This window comes from Lathamus discolor, chromosome 6 (assembly GCF_037157495.1).
Source record: "Lathamus discolor isolate bLatDis1 chromosome 6, bLatDis1.hap1, whole genome shotgun sequence".
In the NCBI taxonomy this organism is placed as follows: Eukaryota; Metazoa; Chordata; class Aves; order Psittaciformes; family Psittacidae; genus Lathamus; species Lathamus discolor.
The window spans coordinates 4,216,385-4,230,337 of record NC_088889.1 but is presented as its reverse complement, the minus strand read 5'-3'; the positions used below and the strand labels follow the sequence as shown (position 1 = coordinate 4,230,337).

The 13,953-nt window shown below is 43.3% G+C and overlaps 1 protein-coding gene across 2 annotated transcripts in view; it reads right to left on the bottom strand.

Annotated features, from left to right (window-relative positions):
• Nucleotides 1-13,953, bottom strand: part of ABTB2 (ankyrin repeat and BTB domain containing 2) — a 158,653-nt gene that overhangs the window by 130,919 nt on the left and 13,781 nt on the right. The window contains exon 1 of one of the 2 annotated variants that reach the window (XM_065684524.1): nucleotides 7,717-8,954. The exons of the other annotated variant lie outside the window; for it this stretch is intronic. Within the exon in view, the coding sequence (XP_065540596.1) occupies nucleotides 7,717-8,581 (865 nt within the window). The 5' untranslated portion in view covers nucleotides 8,582-8,954. Of the gene's footprint in view, nucleotides 1-7,716; nucleotides 8,955-13,953 lie in introns of those variants that run through there. 2 annotated transcript variants of the gene reach the window in all.

Sequence of the window (13,953 nt, the reverse complement as noted above, 5' to 3'; positions counted from 1 at the left end):
CTTACACTTCCCTCACAAGTTCCTTTTACGCTATTAATTCTATCCCACATATACCATGCTCATAAAACTGCCACCACCACCCTAGCAGGCGGCAGACAGACACTGTAATTACAGGGTGACAAGCAACCCTGAGCCATGCCCTGCCCACAGCTGGCCTGTCCCAGCCCTGGTCTCTCCTTGCTCCAGTTGCCAAGCGTACCAAGTCACACCCGCTGCAGCCAAACCTTTCCCAGGGACCAGAATGAGCTCACAGCTCCAGCTTGGTTTGTGACCTAAGTCACACAGCAAATTTGGATGTGTTTGGTTGAAAGGAACAAACCTTTCAGCATCGGTGCACCCTTCCTCTGTCTGTTATTGTTTTCCTGTGATAAGGCCGACAACTCCATTTAAAAGGCTCTCCTCATTCAGAAATGTACAACTTTGAATACTTAAATTGACTTAGATGCCTCAACAAGGTCCGACAGTTTGGTTTTAACGTAGCTCTTGTTCTCTAAGGGAAGGAATCAGTTCTGCTGAAATATTTTTGTCCCAATTTGTAAATTAAGAAAACATGAAGCCACCCATTGTACTGGTTTTGCCATTGCCTCAGGCTTACTTCGATTTAACCAAATGCCATGTTAGGCACTTAAGTTCAAAACAACATGTAAATGAATCCTATTAAAAACAGGAGCAGCATCAGAAATTATTTTGTTCATAAGCTTGAATTCTCATAGTTCAATGGGAGTAAATGGGCATTTTCTTCTGCTGACTGCTGGTGGAGTCAGATTTAGTCAATGAGAGAAGTTTTTCTTAATGTCCAGAGTGTGAAATTGCAAAGTCCTGAGCCTGGAACAATGTGAAAACGTTTAGAAACAGGGACCACATATATTGCCTTGAAAACTTAGTACTGACTAAAGGCAAAATGAAGGCTAAAATGTAAACGAGGAATTCTTTTGATCTTGTTTCTAAACATGAAGAATAAAGACTGCCGAGGGATTTGCTGGGCCCTGTCAGTATCTAGTGGGTTTACTGTGTTTAGAAGCCTGTTTCTCTTCATTTGAATTCTGCTGGCACAATGGACAAACTGCTCAAGATAAACACCTGTTCATGTTACAGTTCACTTAAAGAAAGGACAACATATTGACTTGGTGAAGATCACAGGATTAATATAACCTTTAGCCTTATTTTTGCATTTTACAGAATCACAGAATGGTTTGGGTTGGAAAGGACCTTAAGATTATCTGGTTCCAAGCCCCCTGCCATGGGCAGGGACACCTCACACTAAACCATGTCACACAAGGCTCTGTCCAACCTGGCCTTAAACACTGCCAGGGATGGAGCATTCACAGCCTCCCTGGGCAACCCATTCCAGTGCCTCACCACCCTCCCAGTAAACTTCTTCCTTATCTCCAACCTGAACTTCCCCTGTTTAAGTTTAAACCCATCACCCCTTGACCTATCACAACAGTCCACGATGAAGAGTCCCACTCCAGCACTCATGTAGCTCCCATGAGACACTGAAGGGGGGCTCAGGGCTGTTCTGAGGTCTCCACACAGCTTCTCTTCTCCAGCCTCGAGTACCCAATGTTCTCAGCCTGTCTTCGTACAGGAGGTGCTCCAGCCCCTGATCATCCTCGTGGCCTCCTCTGGACTTGTTCCAACAGCTCCATGTCCTTTTCAGAAATGCACACAGCGCTCTATGTGGGGTCTCAGGAGAGCAGAATAAAGGGGCAGGATCACCTCCTTCGACCTGCTGGTCACACTCCTTTTGATCACCATGAAGATTTTGGGATTAAGCTCCCAAGCAGGCATTTTTGAGCTTCAGTTCTTTCCGAAGTTATTTAAATGCTTGAGTCCTAAGCCCATAAGTGAATTTTACAGTCTATTTTAAGTAAGCATTTCCAGTAGTTTACTTAGATTTCATACAGAGGGCTTTATAAGATTAAACAATTCCCTTGCAGTGTTGCATACCCATATGCTACAATACCAAGCTACAGAAAGAGACAAAAAAAACGAAACAGATAAGGAAGCTCTAAATGGACCATTAACTGAACCAATTGAATCATATCAGGTACATCAGCAGAAAGAATCATTACAACATGAGAACATGACAACATTACTACCCAAACAAGATTTTTCACTGTAAAGAAATCTTTCATCTCAACCCCATTATCAAAACATAGTTTATTAAAAATTTGCTGCCACTCTATGATACTATTGCAGTTAGCTTTGGAACAGCCCCTAATTAGGTAGGATTTAAGATTTCAAATCAGCTAGAATACTATACAACATCCATGCACTGTCTCAGGAAGGAAGAGGCTATTTGTAAAGCTTGAGATGAGTTAGGGAAGTTCACCAACAACCAGATCAGATGAGTTAAGGCTTCAAATCACATAAGAAATTAGACAGGGTACACAAGAAAAATCTCCACTCTGTTGGCTAAGTTAAAAAAAGTCAGCCTGAAAAATGAATATATAAATATTAAAACCCCAAAACCCTGCTAGAACTTAGGGTTTTACATACGAAGGATAAAATTCTGTCCTGGCCTCCACTGTATTTGTTCTGTTCAAAACCCTTGCATTAGCAGTAATAACAGACTTCAGCCTTGACACAACAGGTCACAGACTTTTCTCTGCAAGAGGCTCCTTCTTCGCAGGCCTAACTCCACAGTTTCACAGGGTTAAGCCGTCACTGATATTCCACTTGAAATCCAAATACCAGCATTTGCTACTAATGGTTATACACTGAAGGAATTTTGCCACTTCACTTTAACCAACCGAAAGGACGTAAATTCTATTACCATGGTGTAAAATCAGCAATTTGAAGGTATTTAAGGCAGCATTATAGCTTCATTAATGAAGTTTTCCCTTACAATCACTAAATAAAACATATATACACACATAAAACCCACTATGAGAGGGATGGGATAGGGGAAGCATTTTAGCTTTACTTGATCTACCCTTTAACATAAGCAAGATGAATATCTGCAGATGTTTGTATTTCTAATTGTGCACCTAGTGGTTTGCCTTTGTAGAAGAGGTGAGCATGTATATACAAGCACTAACATTAAGGTTTAAAGAATTTGTCCCTGTGGGTTTGTGGATATAAATCTAAGCCCTTGAACATGTAGGAGTAGAAGCTCACAAGGTATGCTGGGGGTACATTTGCAGAGGTGAACGAAGCCATAGTTTGAATGGGATCAGAGCTACAAGCAGCTCATCTCACATGGAAACCTGCACGTAGGTCTATCAGCCCTGCCCAGGAATCCCCAGAAAGCAATATTGCTTCAAATGACAGCTTCAGATATGCCAACACAGAAGACAGAGGCACTTGTTTAGTATATGGTTTTAAATGATTCACAAACCATCTGTGGCACTGCTGTATTTGCCTTCTATTTCTACTCCACTTGGTTTATTGATTGCATTTGCAGTTCTCTTCCCCAAAATGCCCCCCTTCCAACATGCAGTTTTTCCCCTGAATAGTTGTGGAGCTGATAGCTTATTAAAATTGATGAGGCTCTTTATGAGCACACCAGTTTGCTCAGTTCAGATAACAAAAGGACAGGATAAGTTATTGAAATGCCATACATTTTTTTTTTCCCATGCTGGATTTCAGTACAGTACCATGACTACACTGAAATAATCATTTCAGATCGTTTTGGTAAGTAGAAAAATGACTTTTTAGAATGGCACAGTTTAAAAATCCTCAGTATTAAAAAACAGATGTAATTTTTAACCTCTACTAGTGAGAAATGGAAGAGAAATTGGGATTAGGTTGTGATACTAAATCCAAAGTCCACACTTGACAGGGTGTGCCACAGTGTGTAGCATCAGAGGAGAAAATTCATCCCTGGTCTAATTTTATAGAGTCTGAATCATTTCCTCCCACCATGAGTAAAGATCACACATTCCCCCCTCAACCTCTCTCTAAGAAAAATGCCTCAAGACACAAATAGAGCTTATTTCAGCCTCTGTTTCTACAAGCAAACAGCTGATTTCTGGATTAGTTTGTACACACAGAACTTCAAGTTTTTCAGGTAAGAAGAACGTGAAGAAACAGTGCTACCAAGTTAAATTCTCCCTCCCCCGCCCTTTTCTTTCCTCCCCACAAACACATCTGTCAACACTTACATCTACAGAGCACCAGGATGTGCTGATGCATTAAATAGCCCAGCAGGTGAACTGGCTGTCGCAGGAGTGTTTGGCAATAACCCCATAGTTAAGTACAATGTAAGTGCTGCAGTTAATAGGGCAGTAACATCAGAATGGATTTGCAGCGCTGACAGTTCAGATTCTAACACCAAACACAGGAACATCAAGCAAAAGAATCACATTCCCAAATTAAGTTTGTATTTTTCCTCATCTCCCAGTAAACATTTTAAATGAATAGGCTATTTCAAATTAGCATGTCTCAAAATCCCTCTGAAACTACCAGATGCATTATCTACTTTAGCTGTATCAAAGCAATGAACATCATGTATTTCCATATACTTAAAACATGCATTCCAATTTATAGGACTTTGTCTTTTACCTTCCAGTGGCTAAGTTGTTCAGTAGCTGCTTATCATTTTTGCTGATGTTGTTTCATATTCTTTCAAGCTTTCCATCGCATTATTTTTGCAACATCTCACCTAGACCCTGTCTAAAACCACTGCGCTCTCGGAGGCATTAACACACCCAGAGAGCTTTACAGAACTCCTTAGGGCCAGAAGCTCAGATGATGTTCCATCATCTCAGTTCCTTCATCCTTCCTGAGGCAGAGACTGAGTCCCAAGTGTGAAGCCAGAACTCACACTGACAGCAGAAAATGTCTCTTGGAAGCAGCAAACAGTCAATTAAAGAACAGCTTCACACAAAGGGTGAATAAACAAGCCACAAGTTATTATTTACTTGAAAATAATATTATAATTCCCCTTAAGCATGTAGAGTTTTTAAGTTTGAATCAACACCTGGTGTGTGAAGGGTAAACACATTTGTTGTAATACAGAATATTAAGCTTTCAGCCTCCAAAGCCTTCAGAGTAGTGACTGGACTATATAGTCTTGATGGGAGATTAAGTCACTGAAGAAATACAGGTCTAAACCTCAGTCTCTTGCAGATTTTATGAAGATTTATATATTTACTTACTGTTTCTTAGATGCCAAAGCAGCACACCATCCTGATCTAATAATGAAAATGATATTCAATAGATCATAATGCCAGAAAGGCCCATTATGATAATCCAGTGCAATCTTCTGTGTAGTACGCTGCTGTGGATTTCATCCAGAGATTGCAATGCTTGACTGGAGTTAGAACTTAACCTCTAAGTGCTTTTTATCTCTAACATCAAACTCGGTGCTATAAAACAACCCAACACATACATGCCAAGTTCACAATTTATAAACACTCCGTTAAAATTCTCTTACTAGAAAAGACATAAAACAGACAGTAAAGCAAGTTTTCCTTTTCCTTATACTGGAATATAGCCAGTTATTTTACCACTAGATCTACCTCAGATTTAAATTAATGTAAAAGACAAGATCATTTGAAAGCACTGAGGAGCATGATGTGAATGCTCCTCATTTACAATTCCTATGGGGAGAAGAATAAAGAAGTTATTTCAAGCTTTTTTGCATCCAGATAAAACCATTTGTGGTCTTACAACTGCAAGAAAAGCCATTTAGAAGATTCACTGACTTGTGTCAGGTAAAATACTAGTGACAGACTGTCACAGGAGATCACAGGATACCTTCATGTGGGGGCTTATTCAATTTTCAGACTTAAAAAATGCATTCAATTATCGACAGAATTGATCTGAAAGACAGGGACAACAAAAGAGGCAACAGAAGCCAATCCTTCTGTGGCCAGCAACTGCTGGGTATGTCACTCCGCAGCCGTTATCATAACTGACCATTTGGTGGTTTGAATATTTATAAGCATTTCCCTGCACTGTCACTCTTGTTCCCATTGAACACCAGCTTCCGTTCAATCACTGCCATTTTCCCAAGATTTCTCTGAAGAAAAAAAAGGCACTGAGGGACTGACTTCCTCTCCATTTTACACACAGAACCTGTGTGGCAGAAGCAGTGAGCAGAGAGGTTCGTGTATTACTATACAGAACATCACCATTTTACTCCGGCTTCCCTAAATAGGGACAAGAGAGGGAACTGAGTCCTCTTTTTGGACCTGGTGACAAGTACTCCCATAGTACACAAAGAATTCTGTCAAGCGTTTTGGCAGAGGACAAGACATCCTCATACCTCTATAGTTGCCCGTCTAAGACCTAGTAGTTAAAAAAGTAGATGTCTCCGACTTTGAAAGTTACAGTTATGTCTCGTACCAGTGCCAAGAGCACGTCCCAAAGGGCTCTTCACATTTATTTCACATACCTTTAGTAAGACTGACAGTAGACTGAGGGCAGATAGAGTGCACAGAGAGGTTTTGTGAGCACCGTAAGAGCAGCCATCCTCTTAAATTGTAATTTAAACCAGGCTGACCCATGGGGCCAGCCCCTGCACCTATCCACTAGCCATCTGTATCACGATGTTATTGCTCTGGTCTAGAATAAGTGCAGGAAATCAATGCACCCAAGGAGAAGAAGTTGAGTCAGCCCTTGTCTGACAGAGCATTTCAGTACAAATGCACCTAAAGTATATCTTTTCCTGAGAAAATCTTCTCCTTTAACTTACTTTTCACCAAGAGTTTATCTTTTGAAGAGGACCAAGCCACTTGGGTTTATGGAGTTAAATCATAAAGGTATTATGCATGGAATATCTGACCATAACAACGAGGTTACAGCAGAAGTCATGCAGCTGTGTGTGGTGCAAGAGTTTTCTAAATTGAACACTTCTCCAAGTTCTCCATGGAAAAAATACGGCACTCCTCAGTGCCACAATGCAAAATAAACAGCGCAGCTCCTGAGCAGAACTGTCATGACTTAAACCTTCCAAACTGCTCTTCAGTCTCACAGGCAGACGCCAACATTCCTCTATCTGCTTATTTGCTTAACTGTTCAAAAAGGCTGCTTTCTAAACAAATTACAGAGGTAAGTACCTTAATGCCATGTTATTCTCATTACTGAGGCATAAGCCCGCATACTCGCTTTGGCAAGGGAAGCACAGGCTCTTGTTTGTTGCACAAGTGTAATTACAACACAGGTTTCTGCTAAACTAGAAGGAAGTCTAAAGTAACACTTATGTGTAGCTATGAGCTTTTGCTCAGAAACTGAATTTTACTACCACAAAAAAAAAAAAAAAAAAGAAAAAAAAAAAAAGAAAAAAGAATGTTGTTTTCCCTCTCCAGGCTGTTTGTAGGACTAACCTCTTAATATTGAAATTACAGGAGACTCGCTACAATCTACATTTTGTTTAAAAACAACAGTGGTATTTTCTGAAGAGCTGCTTGTAAAGCAATTTTCATCTAATGGGTACGGAGAAGCGTGTTTACACGCCAGTTAGAGTAAAAATGCTCAAAACAGCAGCTGGGAGAAAGTCAGGAGACATTTGTTAGGACAACAGGGCTTGGTTTCCCACAGCCTCTGCACCTTTTCTAACTGGTACATCTTAAGAATAAAGCAGGATCCTTCTTGCCTGGTAACACCATCATGTCTACACACACACACACACACACACAAACCAAAACCAAGATGCAATTCAGATGAAAAGAAAAACCCTCAACAAACCCCCAAATCCATAGGGATCAATGATCAGTGTAAATTTTGCTGGTATGAAGACTAGATATGGTAAAAGCTGGATCTTACCATTAGCGTTTTTCCCACAGATGAGATGCTCGTAAGGTTGCAGCACTCCCCAAAGTTCAGCATCATTGTTGATAACCATCTCCAAGATTTCAGCTGAGATCTCCCCTCCTCCACCATCTGGGCTCTGACTTGCCAAAACCCTAGCTTTAATCTCTTCTACAAGGTTTTCCATGCAGGCTGTTAAAGAGATGGCTGCGTATTCATGGATCCTAACTGAGATCCTGGTATCCACCATCCACCTGAAAAACCTCCCCACTGAGAAGGTGAGGCCACATCTGGCTGATTTACCTTTCCTCAGTCCATCTCCAGCACTCATGCTGTACAGAGAGAGAGCCTTGACGGTGGCCAAGACACAGCTTTCTGACAGCGACCAGCTCTGGATGAGCTTGATAGCACTCTGCACCTCAAACCTGGTGCACTTGGAGTGCATCACGCTGAGCCGCTGAGCTTCCCTGGAGACCCTGATCAAGGCCCGCCTCAGTAACTGCGAGAGCCGCCTGACAGCTTCCTGAGAAAAGGTTCTGGTGTTGCCATCTCCCTTCCCTTTTCGGACTATTTTTCCAATGTCTTCATCAGTCCAAGGGTATTCCTCTAGATCCGGCAGCTTAGGACACTTGGAAAAGATATCTGCAACCTCGGGGTCTTCCGGCAGAACAGTGTTCACGGTATCCCAGCTGTTATTCCTACTGTTCATGGAGCCCGAGTAGTACCACCAGTTGGCTCTGTGCTGAGAAGAGGTGAAGGCTTGGGAGTTGGACTTGGAAGAGGAGAGACTAAGGGACCTGCAGGAATCGCCTGCCCCATAACCAGAGTCCAAAGTTAAATCCTCCAGGGTCTTCAGAGTAGAGCTGTATATTCCAGCCATAGGAAAGACGGGTTAAGCCAACGACGAAGAGCACGAAAGGTGAGGCTGGCGCAGATCCCTCCTGCTCCTACCGACCCAGAGCCACCCGCCACACCAGCGGCGCGGGAGGATTTGCAGCACAGCGGGCAGGAGCCCTCCCCGCACGCCGGCTCCGCGGAGGGCCGGCTACCTCCATCCCGCAGGGACGCTGCGTTCAGCCATCTTCAGGCTCGGTGGGGCGGCAGCGGCGAGCGAGAGGCCGCCAGGCAGGGTGCGGGGACCGCGGAGCGGGCTCGGCGGGACACTTGGCGGCGGCTCCGACTCAACTTCTCCGCCGCAGGTCTGCCGGGCGCCCCGCACTGCCACATGCAAATGACCTGCGGCGAGAAGCACCAATCAGCCACGCCGACAGAGACCGTCCCCGCCAATGAAATTCCAGCTGGGCGGGCAATATGCAAATATTACCGTGAGGGGCGGGGCCAGCCGGGCAGTGCCGGAGCTCCGCCGGCTTTGCGGGACCGGGGGACAACGGGCGCGTCGCTGCCGCTGGCCCCGCTGGGCAGCTGCCCGCCCGCCCTGCGCAGCTCTCGGGATGGGCCCACAGCAGGGACCGGGCTCTGTGGCGACTCCCCGGGGTGAGGGTCGCGCACGCCTGGCCCCGCGGGGCTCACCGCATGAATGGGGGATTGTGCCGGAGGCCGCGAAGCCGGTGCGCCAGCTGCTGAAAGGAGCCTTTGTGCAGCAGTTTACACAGCCCTGACCTTGAACCGGGAGCTGGGTACGGAACGGAGGTGCCTGGTTTGTTTCTCCCGTCCCTCCGCCCAAGCGCGGGGCCTGCCCGGGCCGAGGGCTCCCCCCTTCGGCTGCACCGGGCAGAAAGGGTGGCGGCGGATGCGGCAGAAACCTCATTCCAACCCATTAGGTTCTCACGTTCTTCTAGTTTAACCTTTAAAATGAAGTTTTCACATCTTTCTTCAAGAAAACCCTCCGAAGAGCACGGGTCCGCTACTGTCTACTGCCACCCGACCCTGAGAGCTCCCAGGCAGAGACATTCTCCTTCCATGAGCCCCTGGATTACATTGGCAATAGGTGACAAGAATACAACACGGAGAGTGAAAGCAGCCAAGAGTCCACATTGTTAATGCTCAGCCTCTCTTCAGTTCTCTGTACAGGAAACTGCAGCAACTGCAAAAAGCTGTCATTTAATATATGTCAAACATTGATTTTTCGAACAGCTTTCTTATTTACAAACAACACTTGACTTATGGTGCATAGGATACACAAAAGCTTTGTGCTCATTTGCTCTTTGAAATTACATTTGATACTTAAAACCTCGTGCCCAGTTGTATGAGGTCGAAAGTTTTCACTTGAACTAATCCACTCTTGTAGCAGTAAGCTGATGGCAATGACACAACACAGCAGTGAACCCATCAAATGCTTTGACTTTGTTGTTGTGGTGGTTAAAAAGGCACATTTAAAAACTCCAAAGGTAAATATTTTACAGTCACACCCAGAGCAGCAGCCTGTTCTCAGTATGAAATACTTTCACTTAACAACTACTTGCAACAGAGGAAACAACTACAGAAAGGTTGCAACTACTTGCAACTACACCAGTCTGGCCTGGAGTGCAGTGCCACCATATGAAGGCTGCAGGTAGTGAATGCTTGGAGGAGATCTTTTACTTGTGCACTTGCGTTCACAGGATCAAGCAGCTTCTGCTCATACTAAAAGCCAAAGTGCTTAACAGGCCCTACTGACTTCACAGTTGGCCCTCCAAACTCTTTTTTTTTTTTAACATCTTCTTTCATCTCTCTTAGATCTAAGTCCAGCTATAATTCACTGCTCTTTTCACTGCTTTGTCACTGCTTCTGCCCAACGAGAGACAGAAATTGTCTATTAAAACCAGACGTAACTCTCCCAAAGTCATCCTAAGTTATTTAAAAATAACCTCAGCACTTCACTTGTGCCCAACTGTCAGTTCAGAAAGAAGTATTTTTACTACACACCTTTAGTATCTCAGTTGTTCTTTCCCAGATCAATGCTAACTCTATTATTTTGTCATGTTTTTCAGGCTTGAGCTCTATTTTGCAGAGTTTCAAGTCCAACAAAGACAACACATCTGGCAGTACATGGAGTAAATAGTTGCCTGGATGTATGAGAGGCAGTTCCTGCTTCAAAGCACAGAGCTTTGTCCCTGATGCATTCAATCACTCCTCCATGTTTCCACTCTCACATCTGTATTTAATCCTATATATTAGGTACTGGGGACTACTGCAGACTTCTTAACTGGGACTTCTGTTACATTGCCATGTGCTTTCTATCTCTCACATCCAAACATCTCTCCACTGCCTCCCAAAAACAATGGTATTATTACCTCTTAGTACTACCTGTAAGTTCCTTGGCCACATCTCTAAGATAACACACAGAAGAGTCATCTCTTCATGCTGAACTCTACACAAATATGAAGGAGGCAGTGAGACCAAGCTTTTCTACCTCTTTCTCACTAAAAAGCCTTTGTGAATTCTTTTGGGATGCCTCTTTGCCAGAGCTTTCTCTAAAATTCATCATTAGGATTCATCTCAAGCATAAATTGCCACTGAGAATCACATTGTTGGCCAGTGGGAACTTGATGTTATTTGGGAAAACTCCAGCTGTGCAAGTCCTTGGTATTCCTACAAGTCATTTCTTATCTTTTTCTTTCTCACACCTTTCCCATTCTCCCGCACAGTTTGTTATTCCTACCATTACAAGTAATTTGACAATACAAAAATAATTCAACTGAACAAGCAATGTCTGTTTTCATACTCCCCTCAGGCCACGTTTTCTCACTGTTAGGATTTACACTACTTCCCGTTTGTAGAATTACACATGTAGTATTTCCTCATACAATAACACTTTGCCCAATATATCTTTCTCTCTTTCTGCTGCAAAGGCCTTTTCCAATGACAAACAGAAGCCCCCAAGCACAGAAAGGATATTCCTTACTGAAGACTTAACCTCAAAATCCAAGATATTCAACATAACGAGGACAAAACTGATGCGGAAGGACCCTCAAAATCCAAGATATCCAACATAACAAGGACAAAACTGGTGTGGGAGGACAAGGAGCACACAACAAGGGTTCTCTAATAGCACTTCTTATTTCCGTATTCATTACTTTTCTGTGACCAAACAAGCTCATCATGCACTCTGTGCTCTTCAGTGATAATTCACTATCTGTATGAGAGAAGTAGAAATAGATAATTTAGTAACACATTTCCAAGAACAGCTAAAAGAATCACGAGGAGGAAAGAAATAGTTTCTTTATAGGGAGAAGAGGAGAATAGTTCACTTTCAGAGCAGATGCATATATTTGTAACAAAACTATAGACTATGTTATGAAAACTGAGGTATATTTTCCACAAAGCAATTACTCTGCTGGGCTAACACAAAATTGCCAACTCAAACACTCAAGATTATAAGACATCAAGACACTGATAAGAATATCTGAACATTCCCTAATTTATAAGGCATGGGAAGTATTTGGCTCTTTTGCATATGTTTCAAGTGGGGCCATTAGGGATCACAAGTTATTTTCATACAATAAAAGTCAACGTTCTATAGACAGATTTCCTCATAATCATTTCTCTCCAAAATTAAGGAGCTAAGAAAGTAGAAGGTATCAGGAGACTTTTAGGAATACAGGGAAAACAGATAAAGTATGTAACAGTGGAAGACCCATAACAAACAAAACCATTCAAGAAGCCCCATTTTCCTTCATGTAAAGAATTCAGATACAAGTGTTATTCTAACTGTGACACATTACAGACTTTGACAGTTTTAAAACTCTAAATTACATCAGAAATAATTAGAATTAAAAAGCAGCAGCATTCTCTGATACGCAAATAGCAACTCAACAAATAGCAAACCCATTTCAGAAAATAATCAATCCCTTGTTTCATTTTTTCAAGGAAATGTAACAGTCAATGTACAGAAATGTAAAGCCCCCTAAACTTAACCTGTGCCAAGAACTCCAAATGAATACTTTTTAAAGTCACCTGTAACTAATGTTACTTATTCGAACCACAAAGTTCAGTGTATTCCTAGAAAATAATATTCATACGCAGACTATTAAGCAGCATCAACACCCTTTAACACCTCATCCCATATGAGCTTATTTTACTCACTTGAAGTAAAGATGACTCAAACTTCAACAGGAAAAAAGAAAGGGAAAAAATAACTAACACAACTATCCTCTGCAAACCACTCAAGAAAAGTGTTTTAGTGAAACCAAACCACTGAAGCAGTAACTACTGAGCACCTGGGAGAGGAGCCCTTTCCAAGCCTTATTTGCTGCAGCTGTGTTAGTGAGCCTCAACTGTGAAACAGCCTTCGACATGATCTGCTTCCATGGTTACTGCAGGTGAATCTTGTATCAGGTCTAAATCAAATGCCCAAAAAGATAGGTTTACTGCAGGTAAGAGAATGCATCTTGCGCATTTTCAAAGCAACACTGATGGAGAGATAATCATAGAATCATAGAATCATAGAATGGTTAGGGTTGGAAGGGACCTCAAAATCAATAGAATCATAGAATAGTTTGGCTTGGAAAGGACCTCAAGATCATCTAGTTCCAACCCCCCTGCCATGGGCAGGGACACCTCACACTAAACCATCCCACCCAAGGCTTCATCCAACCTGGCCTTGAACACCGCCAGGGATGGAGCACAGTGCTCCAGGTGAGGTCTCACAAGAGCAGAGTAGAGGGGCAGGATCACCTCCTTCGACCTGCTGGTCACGCTCCTTTTGATGCAGCCCAGAATACGGTTGGCTTTCTGGGCTGCGAGCGCACACTGCTGGCTCATGTTCATTTTCTCATTGACCAGCACCCCCAAGTCCTTCTCTGCAGGGCCGCTCTGAATCTCTTCTTTGCCCAGTCTGTAGCTGTGCCTGGGATTGCTCTGACCCAGGTGTAGGACCCTGCACTTGTCGTGGTTGAACTTCATCAGGTTGGCATCAGCCCACCTTACAAGCGTGTCAAGATCCCTCTGGATGGCATCCCTTCCCTCCAGCGTATCAACCGGACCACACAGCTTGGTGTCATCGGCAAACTTGCTGAGGGCGCACTCAATCCCACTGTCCATGTCAGCGACGAAGATGTTAAACAAGACTGGTCCCAACACCGATCCCTGAGGGACACCACTCGTTACCGGTCTCCAGCCAGACATCGAGCCATTGACCACAACTCTTTGTGTGCGGCCATCCAGCCAGTTCTTTATCCACCAAGTGGTCCATCCATCAAATTGATACCTCTCCAATTTAGAGAGAAGGATGTTGAGTGGGACAGTGTCAAATGCTTTGCACAAGTCCAGGTAGATGACATCAACTGCTTTACCCTTATACATCAATTCTGT